Below are 16767 nucleotides of genomic sequence, written 5' to 3'. Positions count from 1 at the left end.
CCTGTAATCTGAGCTATTCAGGAGGCTGAGGCAGGACAATCACTTGAACCTGGGAGGGGGATGTTGCAGTGAGCTGAGATCGTGCCACTGTACTCCGGCCTGGGCAACAAGAGCAAAACTCTGTCGAAAGAAAGCAAGAGAGAAAGAAAGTAAGAAGGAAGGAAAGAAGGAAGGAAGGAGAAAGAGGGAGAGAAGAAAGGAAGGAAGGAAGGAAGGAAGGAGAAGGGAAGGGAAGGAAGGAAGAAAGGAAGGAAAAAGAAAAAGAAAGAAAGAGAGAGATAGTGAGAGAGAGAGAGAGAGAAAGAAAGAAAGAACAAACAAACGAAAGAAAGTCTTGCTGTGTCCAGGCTGGTCTTGAACTCCTGGCCTCAAGGGATCCTCCCACCTTGGCCACCCAAAGTGCTAGGATTACAGACATGAGCCACTGTGCCCAGCCTAATATGTGGATCCTTGAATGCCAAGCTAAAGGTTTCACCTTGGACTCTGGACAATGAGAAGCCATTGATGGGTTTTGAGCTTGCTTGTTATGAAGCATAGGGTGAGGCAGTGTGGAATGGAGAAATATTCAGACTTCGGTGGTCATGATGAAGGCCAACCCAGGTCAAAAGATTCTTCTATAATTAACGTGTGTATTATCACTACTCCCCCACGAACTCTTCCCTTTTTCAACACTCGCTAGCTCAGTAGCTGGCCCTTCAGTTGGACAAAACAGAAACACAGGTTTTAGGCCAGGCACGAAACACTTCAGGAGGCTGCGGCAGGAGGAATACCTGAGGCCAGGAGTTTGAAACGAGCTTAGTCAACATAGTGAGACCTCTTCTATACAAAAAAAAATTTAACCAGCCGGGTGTGATGGCATGCGCCTATGTCCCAGCTACTCAAGAGGCTGAGGCAGGAGGATCTCTTGAGTGTGATCATGGCTCATGATCAACCTCAAACTCCCTGATTCAGGAGATCCTCCCACTTCGGCCTCTTGAGTAGGTGGGATGACAAGCACACACCACACACCACCACACCCGGCTAATTTCTTTTAGAGATGGAGCCTTGCTGTGTTGCCCAGTCGGGTCTCGAACTTCTGGCCTCAAGCAATCCTGCCTCAGCCTCCAAAAGCGCTGGGATTACAGGCATGTGCCACTGCACCTGGACCAGTGTGTATTTCATACTTAGAGCTCATCTCAGTTTGGACTGGCCACATTTCAAGTGTTCAACAGCCACATATGGCTTGTGGCCACCATATTGGACGGTGGAGGTCTGGACACATATACACATGCACACTTCACACAGTCAGACAAGGACTGTGTCTGACATGTTTACCATTTTAACCCCCTGGTACCTAGCACAGTGCCCAGCAAAGATGGGGATGAGGTTGGATCTTGGAGTTGGATCTGAGGATTGGGTTAGGGCTCAATAGGAGTGGCATGAAGGAATGACTGAAAGCACTCACTATTTGTTCGCCACGTCATCTGCTGAAAGCTTAACATTCTCAGTTCTTCCATCAACTCCTGGTCTATGAGGAAGAGTCCAAATTGAGCCCAGGTCCTCCTGTGCACCCTCCCCAATCTCTCCCCATGTCCCTTCCTGGCCCTACTCACACTTAATCAGGGTCACAGTGAGACCAAGGCAGCCCAGGAACAGGGAAGTCACCACCAGCAGACACAGGTACACCATCCACCTCTTCTGGCAGCAGCCAAGACCTCCAGACCTCTGATTGAGCCAGGGGACTGGAGTTGCTGGGGAGTGGGGATGGGAACAGAGAGACTGATACTGGGGCTTCAGAGAGTAAGGAAGAGACTCTTAAGTCTTTGTCCAAGAGCAGGGGGCAGAAGTCTGTAGTCATGACCATTTCAGCAGATGAAGTCAGCAAGAGAGGGTTAGGGAGAGTGAACCCTGGAGAGGCTCAGGGTCTTTTTGATGCATTTACGGTGCGCTAAGCATCATGTTGCATCCTTCTCTTTTTCCTTCTTTCCTTCTTGAAAAAGGTTTCACTCTGTCATCCAGGCTGGAGGGCAGTGGCACAGTTATAGCTCACTGCAACCTCTAATGCCTGGGCTCAAGCAATCCTCCCACCTCACCCTTTCAAGTAGCTGAGTCTATAGATGTGTGCCACTAGGCCCAGCTAATTTATTTTATTTTTTTGTAGAGATGGGGGTCTCGCCATGTTGTCCAGGATGGTCTTGAACTCCTGGCATCAAGAGATCCTCCCTGCTTCAGCCTCCCAAAGTGCTGGGATTACAGGCGTAAGCCACTGTACCCAACCTACATCCTTCCTATCTTATTGGAGTCTCATCCTTATGATGTAGGTTATAAGCATTATCCCCATTTTGCAAGTGAGTAAACTGAGGCTTGGTGAGGTTAGGCATGACTTGGACACAGCTTTGTTCTTAATATCTATGATGCATCATCTTCTACTCTCCAGAAACCCCTGCCCAAGTTGCTCCTAGGTCAAGGAAGCTTGTGGACCCCGGCTTCTAGAGCAGAGAACATTCCCCATATCTTATGCAACAGATACCTGAGTTTCTGGAGATCTGGCCTAGACTCAGAGAGGAGAAGCTTCTTTTTCTTTTTAAACATGGTCATCACCAACACCATCACTACCTCCACCATCACCACCATCATCACTCCCAAAAACACCATCACTACCTCCACCATCACCATCATCAATCCCAACAACACCATCACTACCTCCACCATCACCACCATCATCACTCCCAACAACACCATCACTACCTCCACCACCACCACCATCATCACTCCCAACAACACCATCACTACCTCCACCATCACCATCATCAATCCCAACAACACCATCACTACCTCCACCATCACTACCATCATCACTCCCAACACCATCACTACCTCCACCACCACCATCATCACTACCAACAACACCATCGCTACCTCCACCATCACCACCATCACTACCAACAACACCATCACTACCTCCACCATCACCACCATCATCTCTACCAACAACACCATCACTACCTCCACCACCACCACCATCACTCCCAACAACACCATCACTACCTCCACCATCACCATCATCACTCCCAACAACACCATCACTACCTCCACCATCACCACCATCATCACTGCCAACAACACCATCACTACCTCCACCATCACCATCATCACTCCCAACAACACCATCACTACCTCCATCACCACCATCATCACTCCCAACACCATCACTACCTCCACCATCACCACCATCACTACCAACAACACCATCACTACCTCCACCATCACCACCATCATCATTACCAACAACACCATCACTACCTCCACCATCACCACCATCACTCCCAACACCATCACTACCTCCACCACCACCATCATCACCAACAACACCATCACTACCTCCACCATAACCATCATCTCTACCAACACCATCACTACCTCCACCATCACCACCATCATCATTACCAACACCATCACTACCTCCACCATCACCACCATCATCACTCCCAACAACACCATCACTACCTCCATCATCACCACCATCATCACTACCAACACCATCACTACCTCCACCATCACCACCATCATCTCTACCAACAACACCATCACTACTTCCACCATCACTACCACCATCACTACCAACAACACCATCACTACCCTCCACCACCACCACCATCACCAACACCATCACTATCTCCACCCACCATCACCACCCTAACACTATGTCACTACCATTATCAATATTAACAGCACCATCACCACCTCCACCTTCACCACTATCATTACTACCAACAGCACTGTCATCACCAACACCATCAATGCCTTCACCACCATCATCATCACCAACAACATTGTCATTGTCAACAATACCATCACTGCCTCTACTATCATCACCAACACCATCACTACCACCACTATCATCATCACCATCTCACTAACACCATCACTACCTTCATCATCACCACCACCACCATCACCAACAATACCATCACTACCTCTGCCCTGCATTACCACCATATCACTGTTTCCACCATCATTACCATCATCAGTACCAACAACACCATCACTATCTCCACCATCACCACCATCATCAGTATCTCCACCATCACCATCAGCACACAACGCCATCACTACCTCTACCATCGTTACTACCACCAACCATCCTCTTCCTTTCCATCATCTCCTTCCTCATCCTTCCATCACAATCACCAACAGAACCATAAGTACCATCATCATTATCAAAAACAAAACAACCACATAACTCTGGTCCTCAGAAGGACAAAAAAGAATACACATTTGCAAACTCTGATGTCAAGGAATGGCTTTCTCACTTAGAGCAGCGCTCACTAGACTAACTCAGAACAGTGCAGCAGGTCCTGAAGGAGCAGCTTCTTAAAGGAAAAGTTCCTCTGACTCAGGGTCTCACTGTAGAGCCATAGGTCTCAATCAGATACACTAGCCACTGTCAGAGGGGAAATGGGAGGACACTTACCGGCCAGGGATGGCTGCAATGGAGAAGGCTCAAGATTCACAGCTGGGAGAAAGGGGGAGAGAGGTTTATTCAGAAGATGCCAAAGACTCTGTCTTCCAAGATCAACAACCTCTGTTTTGTTCTCTGGTCAGAATTTAGGGGGCTGGCTGTGGGCAGTGGCTCACGCCTGTAATTCCAGCACTGTCGGAGGCTGAGGCGGGTGGATCACCTGAGGTCAGGAGTTCGAGACCAGCCTGGCCAACATGGCAAAATCCCATCTCTATTAAAAATACAAAACTTAGCCGGGTGTGGTGGTTCGTGCCTGTAGTCCCAGCTACTCAGGAGGCTGAAGCAGGAGAATCACTTGAACCCAGGAGGCAGAGGTTGCAGTGAGCCAGTATCGCACCACTGCACTCCAGCCTGGATGACAGTGAGACTCTGTCTCAAAAAAAATAAATAAATAAAAATTGGGGGATTGAAAGGAAACATCCAGGTATCCCCTCTTAGGCATCTTAAAGGGTCTTCCCACTGCTCACCCAGTTGAGGAGGTGGACAGGTGACAGCGGCAAGGTCCAGGCCTAGAAGAGATGAGAAAGTCATTTCAAGAAGGGCTTCAGCCAGGTGAGCAGGAAGACTCCAGCTGTCAGCTCTCACCTGTCATGTTCCGGGGCTTGCAAGGAAGTGGGGGTTTCTCTGTTTCCTTTGCTGAGGAGGGAGGAATGGTTGCTCAGGCCCAGAGCAGGGCAAAGCCAGCTCTGGGTCTCCTACACCCCCAGCCCCAACTCACCTGCCCTTGGAGGTCTTGGTGGAGCACTTGAACCTGGAGAAGAGAAGCTCAGGGTGAGGGCTGGGCTGAGGATGGGAACGCGCCAAGAGGAAGTGATGGAAACAGGGTTAGGATTGCAGTGGAGGATTGGAGATTAGGTTACAGACGGGGTTGGACGTAAGAATGCAATTGGGATTAGGGATGGAAATGGGATTAAGCTAGGGTGACCAACTAACCTAGATTGCCTGGGTATCTCCCTGTTTTATTTTATTTTTTATTTTATTTTATATTTTTTGAGACAGAGTCTTGCTCTGTTGCTCAGACTGGAGTGCAGTGGCGTGATCTCATCTCACTGAAACCTCCGCCCCCTGGGTTCAAGCAATTCTGCCTCAGCCCCCTCAGCTGGGATTACAGGCGTATGCTACCACGCCCAGCTAACTTTTATATTTTTAGTAGAGACAGGATTCCACCATGTTGGCCAGGCTGGTCTCGAACTCCTGACCTCAAGTGATCCACCCGCCTTGGCCTCCCAAAGTGCTGGGATTACAGGGCTGAGCCACCGTGCCCGGCCATGTTTTTTTGTTTGTTTGTTTGTTTGTTTTATGAGACAGAGTCTCTCTCTGTCTCCCAGGCTGGAGTTCAGTGGCGCGATCTTGGCTCACTGCAACCTCCGCCTCCCAGGTTCACGCCATTCTCCTGCCTCAGCCTCCCAAGTAGCTGGGACTACAGGTGCCCACCACCACACCCGGCTAATTTTTTGTATTTTTTTAATAGAGACGGGGTTTCACTGTGTTAGCTAGGATGGTCTCAATCTCCTGACCTCGTGATCCACCCGCCTCAGCCTCCCAAAGTGCTGGGATTACAGGCGTGAGCCACCGCACCCAGCCTGTGTTCTATTTTTTTAAAGACAGTGCCTTGCTCTGTCATCCAGACTGGAGTGCAGTGGTGCCATCATAGCTCACTGCACCCTTGAACTCCCGGGTTCTAGCAATCCTACCACCTCGGCCTCCTGAGAAGCTGGGACAACAGGCACACATCCCACAACTGGCTAATTTTTTTAATTTGAAAAAAAAATGTTTTCATATAGCTGGGGGTTTCACTGTGTTACCCAGGATGGTCTCTTTTCTGGGGCTCCAGTGATGCTCCCACCTTGGCTTCCCAAAGTGCTAGAATTACAAGCATGAGCCACCACGCCTGGCCCAAACTTCCCTTTTTTTTTTTTTTGGTAGAGATTGGCGTCTTGCTATATATTGCCCAGGCTGGTCTCGAACTCCTGGCCTCCAGTGAACTCATGGCTAAGTGATCCTCCCATCTTGGCCTCCCAAAGCAGTGGGACTACAGATACACACCACTGCAACCAGCCCAAACCTCCACTTTTATATCCTCTGATCAGATTCTTGTTGAACCCTGGGCTATGCCTTGGGTTTATTGAGATCCAAGATTAAATAAAGCCCTGGGCTTTGAGTGGTAATGAGAGGAGATTGAGGAGCCCACAGTCCACTCCCAGTTTCTCAAGCACCAGCTTTTATGACTCGGGGACTTTGCAGCCAACAATTCTCTCCTGTGCTTCTCTACTTAAGAAATGTCTGCTCGGCCAGGCGCGGTGGCTCACACCTGTAATCCCAGCACTTTGGGATGCCAAGGCCAGTGGATCACTTGAGGCCAGGAGTTTGAGACCATCCTGGCCAATATGGTGAAACCCTGTCTCTACTAAAAATACAAAAGTTAACCGGGCATGGTAGCAGGCGCCTGCAATCCCAGCTAATCGGGAGGCTGAGGCAAAAGAATTGCTTGAACCCAGGAGGCGAGGTTGCAGTGAGCAGAGATTGTGCCACTGAACTCCAGCCTGGGTGACAGAGTGAAACTCCATCTCAAAAAAAAGAAAAAAAGAAAGAAATGTCTACTCATCCCTCAAGTCCCACTCCAAAGTCCCTTCCTCTAATTGAGCCCTCAGTCCCCCAAGGATTTTGCCAATCTCCTGACCCTTCCTCTCTCAACCCTGCTCACCAAGGCTGTGTCCAAACCCGCCTCTGCCATCAGACTGACAGGTCCTCCTGGGCAGGGTGTGGGTTGCACGGTGCCCGGCAAGGTCTGTGTAGAGAGGAGACTGACTGTGTGTCTACAATGCCCAGCCAATGCCCACTGGAGACCCCGTTCCCTGTATTCCCCCAGGTCACACTCCAAAAAGTCCTCTTACCTGGCTTGGGAGGAAGGTCCTTGTAGGGAGGTGTTGAGTTCTCATAGTCATCATCCTCCTCCTCATCCTGCATGGTCCCTTCCAGGGGAAAGGCAAGTCAGAGCCCAGCCATTCCCTCCTCCCTCCATCCCTCAAGCCCTGGTCTCTGCCTCAGCTGCCCCATGATGGGGATTCTGTACCCTAGATCTTGACCACACCTGGGCCCCAGCCCCAGCCTGGCCAGGGCCTTACCTGGTGGGTCTGGACACCCAGCGATAGTATACATGTTGTGCATGGCTACAGCTAACACCAGGAACATGACAAGTGGTAGCCAGGTCTTGTCCCTCCTACTCAGATGTCTAAGGCATCTGTCTGTTTCCCTTTCCTTTCAAAGTCAAGTACAGGCAAATCCATCTTGGGGGGAAGCCCCCAGACCTCACACAAACACACACACACACACACACACACACACACATTTTTCTCCGGAGTTTGGATTCACACACGGAAGAAACAATGGGCCGGGAGTGGTGGCTCACATCTGTAATCCCAGCACTTTGGGAGGCTGAGGCTGCCAGGTTGCCTGAGTTTGGGAGTTCGAGATCAGCCTGGGCAACCAACATGGCGAAACCCCGTCTCTAACAAAAATACAAAAACTAGCCAGGCATGGTGGTGCGAGCCTGTAATCCCAGCTACTTGTGAGGCTGAGGCAGGTGAATCACTTGAACTCAGGAGGTGGAGGTTGCAGTGAGCTGAGATCGCACCACTGCACTCCAACCTGAGTGACAGAGTGAGATTCTGTCTCAAAAAAAAAAAAGAGGAAGGAGAAACAATGACAATAGCCCCCATTGCAGTGAGCCGAGATAGCGCTACTGCACTCCAGCCTGGGCAACACAGTGAGATTCTGTCTCAAAAAAAAGGGCCAGGCGCGGTGGCTCACGCCTGTAATCCCAGCACTTTGGGAGGCTGAGGCAGTCGGATAACAAGGTCAGGAGATCGAGACTATCCTGGCTAACATGGTGAAACCCTGTCTCTACTAAAAATACAAAAAATTAGCCAGGCGTCGTGGCGGGCGCCTGTGGTCCCAGCTACTCAGGAGGCTGAAGCAGGAGAATGGCGTGAACCTGGGAGGCGGAGCTTGCAGTGAGCCGAGATCACGCCACTGCACTCCAGCCTGGGCGACAGAGCAAAATTCTGTCTCAAAAAAAAAAAAAGAAGAAAAGGAAAAAGAAGAAACCATGACAACAGCCACACCCCTCCCCTCTCCCAGTTGAGCTCCCCTACAGAGCACCAAGTCCTGGGTGGAAGAGATGGATAAACTTCTTCCTGCAATCTAGACCAGAGAGACAATAAACCAGTAAAGAGACGCAGAAATAGGCTGGGCTCAGTGGCTCATGCCTATAATCCCAGCACTTTGGGAGGCCAAGGCAGGAGGATCGCTTGAGGCCAGGAGTTCAAGACCAGCCTGGGCAACATAGCAAGACCCTATCTCTGTAAAAAAAAAAAAAAAAAAATTAGAAAAAACCATCCAGGCATGGTGGTGCACACCTGTAGTCCCAGCTATCGGGAGACTGAGGTGGGAGGATTCCTTGAGCTCAGGAGGTTGACACAGCAGTGAGCCATGATTGCACTACTACACTCCAGCCTGGGCAACAGAGGGAGACCCCACTCTTAAAGAATAAAGAAAAGAGGCTGGGCGTGGTGGCTCACGCCTGTAATCTCAGCACTTTGGGAGGCCGAGGCAGGCAGATCACCTGAGGTCGGGAGTTCAAGACCAGCCTGAGCAACATGGAGGAACCCCACCTTTTCTAAAAATACAAAATTAGCCGGGCACGGTGGCACATGCCTGTAATCCCGCTGCCAGGGAGGCTGAGTCAGGAGAATCACTTGAACCCGGGAGGCAGAGGTTGCTGTCTGCCAAGATTGCACCATTGCACTCCGGCCTGGGCAGCAAGAGTGAAACTCCGTCTCAAGAAAAAAAAAAAAAAAAAGTAAAGAAATTAAGAAACATTAAAATATGTTTTTATATAGACTAAGTATTACTGCTCTAAACCTAATAAAACAGAGCAATAGGGATAGGATAAAAGCTAATGTAGAGAGGTCATCAGGAAGTACCTCCTGGAAGTGGTAACATTTGTAACAAGATGTTAAGGGGATAGGTGTTAAGTATTCCCCCACATTCCATGGTGAAGTACTAGGGCACTGGGTCAGTTATCTATGGCTGCATAACCAATTACCCCAAAACGCAGTGACTTAAAACAACCATAAGCATTTATTATCTCACAGTTTCTGTGGTTCAGGAATCTAAGAGCAGCTTAGCTGGGTAGTTCTAGTTTGAGATCTCTTGTGTGATTGTAGTCAACATGTTGCCTGGGACTGCAAGTCATCTGCAGGCTTGACTGGGGCTAGAGGATCTGCTTCCAAGATGATGCACTCACATGGCTGTTGGTGGGAGGCCTCAGTTCCTTGCCATGTGAGCCTCTCCAAAGGGATGATTGGGCATCTTCACAACATGGCAGAGGCAAAGACAGAAGCCACCATGCTCCTGTGATCTAGCCTCACAAGTCACAAAGGATGGTCTCCACTGTACAGTATTCTATTTATCACATGGACCAGCTCTGAGTCGTTGTGGGAAGAGACTACACAAGGGCACGAATATGAGAATGTAAGGGTCACAGGGAACCCATCTTGAAGGCTGACTACCACAGTCATCTCTGCAGAACTTACAGGCCCTGAGAGTCATATGAGTCGTATATGTAGACCCTGAGCTTCACATGAGGCTTTACAGTGACTCATGCCTGTAACCCCAGCTACTCGGGAGGTTGTAGTAGGAGGATTGCTTGGACCCAGGAGCTCAAGGCTGCAGTGAGCTATAATTGCACCACTTCAGGGCAGCCTGGGTGACAAGCAAGACCCTGTTTCAAAAAAATTTTTTTTTAATTCTCTGGTTTCCTCTCATAAAAACTAATGAGCAGACAATTCACAGTTCTCTTCTCTGTGTGTCTCTTTGAGGGTTTGGAGGGAAGGGGAAGGAGGGATTTCGAAACACAAAAACATAGTTGAGTTTGAGGATGGGGATGAAGATGAGGTGGGGTTTGGATTAGAATTGGTGTTGGGATGGGGTGGGATGGGATGGAAAATGGGTTGGGGACAGGGATGGATGTGGGTAAGGTCATGATGTGGTTAGGATGAAGAACAGAGTCCTTGCCAGGTTTGGGAATGGGGAAGGAGTCGAGGCTGGGCTATAGTAGAGAGGGTGATGAAGTTGGATTGGAGAGTGGATGCTGGGCTGCATGTGGATATGCGGACAGGACTGTGCTTTTGGAGCAGATGTGGCCCTGAAGAAGGGAATGGGATTGGTTGGTCATATATGTAGACCCAGGGCTTGAGGGTCACATTAGGACCATAAATTGGAAATGGGGCAGTGAAACAACACAGCCCAGGTCACCTCCTACCTCAGGCAAGTCCCACCATATTTCTGGACCTCCCAGGTGGCCCCACTCTGGACTCAGAGATGGGGGATATACAGCCTCAGCCCTCACAGAATGGCTCCTGTCTAAGGTCACCAGGACCAGGCCATCAGCATATCTCAGGGATTTTGTGTTTTGGGCCCCCGGGATCTCTCATGGCCTCAGGGTCCCTGGTGGCAGTAAACTCAGGAATACCTCTAAAACCTCCAGTTTCATTTTCTCTATTTTTTTAGAAGTGGGGTCGCGCTATGCTGCCCAAGCTGGAGTGCAGCGGCTACTCACAGGAGCAGTCGCACTACTGATCAGCTCGGGGGTGTCGAGCTGCTCCATTTCCAACCTGGAAACCCTCCTCAGACACCTTAGGCAACCTGGTGGTCCCTGCTCCCAAAACGTCACCATATTGATGCCAAACTTAGTGCAGACGCCCAATCACATACTTCACAATAGCCCAGAACTCCTGGGCTCAAGCGATCCTCTTGACTCAGCCTCCCAAGTAGCTGGGACTACAGACATGTGCCACCACAAACGGTCCAAACCTCTACTTTTTTTTTTTTTTTTTGGCAGAGATGGGATCTTGCTATGTTGTCCCGGCTAGTCTCAAACTCCTGTCCTCAAGCGATCCTCCCACGTCGGCCTCCCAAAGTATCAAGACTACAGACGCACACCACTGCAGCTGGCCCAAACCTCCACTTTAACAACCACTTATCAGTCTCTTGTTGAACCCTGTACCATGCCTTGGGTTTGTGATCCAAGTCTAAATAAAACCTGGGCTTTGGGTAGAAAGGCGAGGAGATTGGGAGCCCACAGTCCACTCCCAGTTTCTCAAGCACCAGCTTTTGTAACTCAGGGACTTTGCACCTAACAGTTCTCTCCTGGACTTCTCTTAAGAAATGTCTACTCATCCCTCAAGTCCCACCCCAAAGTCCTTTCCTCTAATCGAGCCCTCAGTCCCCCAAGGATTTTGCCAATCTCCTGACCCCTCCTCTCTCACCCTGCTCACCAAGACTGTGCCCAATCCTGCCTCTGCCATCAGACTGACAGGTCCTCCTGGGCAGGGTGTGGGTTCCACAGTGCCCGGCATGGGCTGGATACAGAGGAGACTGACTGCGTGCCTACAATGCCCAACCAATGCCCACTGGAGACCCCGTTCCCTGTATTCCCCCAGGTCACACTCCAAAAAGTCCTCTTACCTGGCTTGGGAGGAAGGTCCTTGTAGGGAGGTGTTGAGTTCTCATAGTCATCATCCTCCTCCTCATCCTGCATGGTCCCTTCCAGGGGAAAGGCAAGTCAGAGCCCAGCCATTCCCTCCTCCCTCCATCCCTCAAGCCCTGGTCTCTGCCTCAGCTGCCCCATGATGGGGATTCTCTACCCTGGATCTTGACCACACCTGGGCCCCAGCCCCAGCCTGGCCAGGGCCTTACCTGGTGGGTCTGGACACCCAGAGATAGAATACAGGTTGTGCATGGCTACAGCTAACACCAGGAACATGACAAGTGGTAGCCAGGTCTTGCCCCTCCTACTCAGATGTCTAAGGCATCTGTCTGTTTCCCTTTCCTTTCAAAGTCAACTACAGGCAAATCCATCTTGGGGGGAAGCCCCCAGACCTCACACAAACATACACACACACACACACACACACACACACACATCTTTCTCTGGAGTTTGGACTCACACATAGAAGAAACAATGGGCCGGGGGTGGTGGCTCACGTCTGTAATCCCAGCACTTTGGGAGGCTGAGGCTGGCAGGTCGCCTGAGTTTGGGAGTTCGAGATCAGCCTGGGCAACCAATGTGGTGAAACCCCGTCTCTACCAAAAGTACAAAAACTAGCCGGGCGTGGTGGTGCGCACCTGTAATCCCAGCTACTTGTGAGGCTGAGGCAGGTGAATCACTTGAACTCAGGAGGTGGAGGTTGCAGTGAGCTGAGATCATGCCACTGCACTCCAGCCTGAGTGACAGAGTGAGATTCTGTCTCAAAAAAAAAAAAGAAAGAAAGAAAGAAAAAGAAGAAACAATGACAACAGCCACCCCCCTCCCCGCTCCCAGTTGAGCTCCCCCACAGAGCACCAAGTTCTGGGTGGAAGAGATGGATAAACTTCTTCCTTCAATCTAGACCAGAGACACAATAAACCAGTAAAGAGACATAGAAATAGGCTGGGCGCAATGGCTCATGCCTATAATCCCAGCACTTTGGGAGGCCAAGGCAGGAGGATCGCTTGAGGCCAGGAGTTCAAGACCAGCCTGGGCAACATAGCAAGACCCTATCTCTGTAAAAAAAATTTTAGAAAAAACCATCCAGGCATGGTGGTGCACACCTGTAGTCCCAGCTATCAGGAGGCTGAGGTGGGAGGATTCCTTGAGCTCAGGAGGTTGACACAGCAGTGAGCCATGATTGCACTACTACACTCCAGCCTGGGCAACAGAGGGAGACCCCACTCTTAAAAAAGTAGAAAAGAGGCTGGGCGTGGTGGCTCGTGCCTGTAATCTCAGCACTTTGGGAGGCCGAGGCAGGCAGATCACCTGAGGTCGGGAGTTCAAGACCAGCCTGAGCAACATGGAGAAACCCCATCTTTTCTAAAAATACAAAATTAGCCGGGCACGGTGGCACATGCCTGTAATCCCGCTGCCAGGGAGGCTGAGTCAGGAGAATCACTTGAACCCGGGAGGCAGAGGTTGCTGTCTGCCAAGATTGCACCATTGCACTCCGGCCTGGGCAGCAAGAGTGAAACTCCGTCTCAAGAAAAAAAAAAAAAGTAAAGAAATTAAGAAACATTAAAATATGTTTTTATATAGACTAAGTATTACTGCTCTAAACCTAATAAAACAGAGCAATAGGGATAGGATAAAAGCTAATGTAGAGAGGTCATCAGGAAGTACCTCCTGGAAGTGGTAACATTTGTAACAAGATGTTAAGGGGATAGGTGTTAAGTATTCCCCCACATTCCATGGTGAAGTACCAGGGCACTGGGTCAGTTATCTATGGCTGCATAACCAATTACCCCAAAACGCAGTGACTTAAAACAACCATAAGCATTTATTATCTCACAGTTTCTGTGGTTCAGGAATCTAAGAGCAGCTTAGCTGGGTAGCTCTAGCTTGAGATCTCTTGTGTGATTGTAGTCAACATGTTGCCTGGGACTGCAAGTCATCTGCAGGCTTGACTGGGGCTAGAGGATCTGCTTCCAAGATGATGCACTCACATGGCTGTTGGTGGGAGGCCTCAGTTCCTTGCCATGTGAGCCTCTCCAAAGGGATGATTGGGCATCTTCACAACATGGCAGAGGCAAAGATAGAAGCCACCATGCTCCTATGATCTAGCCTCACAAGTCACAAAGGATGGTCTCCACTGTACAGTATTCTATTTATCACATGGACCAGCTCTGAGTCGTTGTGGGAAGAGACTACACAAGGGCACGAATATGAGAATGTAAGGCTCACGGGGAACCCATTTTGAAGGCTGACTACCACAGTCATCTCTGCAGAACTTACAGGCCCTGAGAGTCATATGAGTCGTATATGTAGACCCTGAGCTTCACATGAGGCTTTACAGACAGTGACTCATGCCTGTAACCCCAGCTACTCGGGAGGTTGTAGTAGGAGGATTGCTTGGACCCAAGAGCTCAAGGCTGCAGTGAGCTATGATTGCACCACTTCAGGGCAGCCTGGGTGACAAGCAAGACCCTATCTCAAAAAAAATTTTTTTTAATTCTCTGGATTCCTCTCATAAAAACTAATGAGCAGACAATTCACAGTTCTCTTCTCTGTGTGTCTCTTTGAGGGTTTGATTGAAAGGAGAAGGGATGGAAGGGGATGGAGGGGATTTTAAAAAACAAAAACAGTTGAGTTTGAGGATGGGGATGAAGATGAGGCGGGGTTTGGATTAGAATTGGTGTTGGGATGGGGTGGAATGGGATGGAAAATGGGTTGGGGACAGGGATGGATGTGGGTAAGGTCATGATGTGGTTAGGATGAAGAACAGAGTCCTTGCCAGGTTTGGGAATGGGGAAGGAGTCGAGGCTGGGCTATAGTAGAGAGGGTGATGAAGTTGGATTGGAGAGTGGATGCTGGGCTGCATGTGGATGTGGGGACAGGACTGTGCTTTTGGAGCAGACGTGGCCCTGAAGAAGGGAATGGGATTGGTTGGTCATATATGTAGACCCAGGGCTTGAGGGTCACATTAGGACCATAAATTGGAAATGGGGCAGTGAAACAACACAGCCCAGGTCACCTCCTACCTCAGGCAAGTCCCACCATATTTCTGGACCTCCCAGGTGGCCCCACTCTGGACTCAGAGATGGGGGATATACAGCCTCAGCCCTCACAGAATGGCCCCTGTCTAAGGTCACCAGGACCAGGCCATCAGCATATCTCAGGGATTTTGTGTTTTGGGCCCCCGGGATCTCTCATGGCCTCAGGGTCCCTGGTGGCAGTAAACTCAGGAATACCTCAAAAACCTCCGGTTTCATTTTCTCTATTTTTTTAGAAGTGGGGTCGCGCTATGCTGCCCAAGCTGGAGTGCAGTGGCTACTCACAGGAGCAGTCGCACTACTGATCAGCTCGGGGGTGTCGAACTGCTCCATTTCCAACCTGGAAACCCCTCCTCAGACACCTTAGGCAACCTGGTGGTCCCCTGCTCCCAAAACATCACCATATTGATGCCAAACTTAGTGCAGACGCCCGATCACCTAGTTCACAATAGCCCAGAACTCCTGGGCTCAAGTGATCCTCCTGACTCAGCCTCCCAAGTAGCTGGGACTACAGACATGTGCCACCACACACGGCCCAAACCTCTACTTTTTTTTTTTTTTTGGCAGAGATGGGGTCTTGCTATGTTGCCCTGGCTGGTCTCAAATTCCTGTCCTCAAGCGATCCTCCCACCTTGACCTCCCAAAGTATCAAGACTACAGACGCACACCACTGCAGCTGGCCCAAACCTCCACTTTTACAACCACTTATCAGTCTCTTGTTGAACCCTGTGCTCTGCCTTGGGTTTGAGATCCAAGTCTAAATAAAACCTGGGCTTTGGGTAGAAAGGTGAGGAGACTGGGAGCCCACAGTCTACTCCCAGTTTCTCAAGCACCAGCTTTTGTAACTCAGAGACTTTGCACCTAACTGTTCTCTCCTGGACTTCTCTTAAGATATGTCTACTCATCCCTCAAGTCCCACCCCAAAGTCCCTTCCTCTATTTGAGCCCTCAGTCCCCCAAGGATTTTGCCAATCTCCTGACCCCTCCTCTCTCACCCTGCTCACCAAGACTGTGCCCAAACCCGCCTCCGCCATCAGACTGACAGGTCGTCCTGGGCAGGGTGTGGGTTCCACAGTGCCCAGCATGGGCTGGATACAGAGGAGACTGACTGTGTGTCTACAATGCCCAGCCAATGCCCACTGGAGACCCCGTTCCCTGTATTCCCCCAGGTCACACTCCAAAAAGTCCTCTTACCTGGCTTGGGAGGAAGGTCCTTGTAGGGAGGTGTTGAGTTCTCATAGTCATCATCCTCCTCCTCATCCTGCATGGTCCCTTCCAGGGGAAAGGCAAGTCAGAGCCCAGCCATTCCCTCCTCCCTCCATCCCTCAAGCCCTGGTCTCTGCCTCAGCTGCCCCTTGGTGGGGATTCTGTACCCTGGGTCCTGACCACACCTGGGCCCCAGCCCCAGCCTGGCCGGGGCCTTACCTGGTGGGTCCGGGTACCCAGTGATGGAATACAGATTATGCATGTCTAGCACAGGGAACCTGACAAGTGGCAGCCAGGGCTTGGCAACCTCTGCCCCCTGTCTCTCCGACTCAGGCGTCTGGGGGCTCTCTCAGTTCCCTTTTCCTTTCAAAGTCAAATACATGCAAATTCATCTTGACAGGAAGCCCTCAGACCTCACACGTGCTCACACACACACACACACACACACACACACACATACACACAGAGCCTTTC

At 50.3% G+C, this 16767-nt stretch overlaps 1 protein-coding gene across 10 annotated transcripts in view; it reads right to left on the bottom strand.

The window, feature by feature from the left end:
- Positions 1–16654, bottom strand: part of CLEC17A (C-type lectin domain containing 17A) — a 30063-nt gene extending 13409 nt beyond the window's left edge. For 4 of the 10 annotated variants that reach the window (XR_010153734.1, XR_010153735.1, XM_024351228.3 and 1 more), the window contains exons 1-10: positions 16513–16654; positions 16282–16359; positions 12032–12109; positions 7396–7473; positions 5220–5252; positions 5087–5137; positions 4969–5010; positions 4454–4495; positions 1593–1730; positions 1445–1507 (exon numbers count right to left, since the gene is read on the bottom strand). Coding sequence is in view for 7 of the 10 variants with exons in the window: in XM_024351228.3 (XP_024206996.1) it covers positions 1445–1507; positions 1593–1730; positions 4454–4495; positions 4969–5010; positions 5087–5137; positions 5220–5252; positions 7396–7473; positions 12032–12109; positions 16282–16359; positions 16513–16555 (646 nt within the window). In the remaining 3 variants the exon portion in view is untranslated. The remainder of the gene's footprint in view (positions 1–1444; positions 1508–1592; positions 1731–4453; positions 4496–4968; positions 5011–5086; positions 5138–5219; positions 5253–7395; positions 7474–12031; positions 12110–16281; positions 16360–16512) is intronic. The other 6 variants (XR_010153736.1, XM_024351231.3, XM_063801289.1 and 3 more) reach the window with 5 other exon arrangements.
- Between the last annotated feature and the right edge of the window lie 113 nt (positions 16655–16767).

Source organism: Pan troglodytes, chromosome 20 (assembly GCF_028858775.2).
Source record: "Pan troglodytes isolate AG18354 chromosome 20, NHGRI_mPanTro3-v2.0_pri, whole genome shotgun sequence".
Classification (NCBI taxonomy): domain Eukaryota; kingdom Metazoa; phylum Chordata; class Mammalia; order Primates; family Hominidae; genus Pan; species Pan troglodytes.
This window is presented reverse-complemented; position numbering and strand designations above follow the sequence as displayed.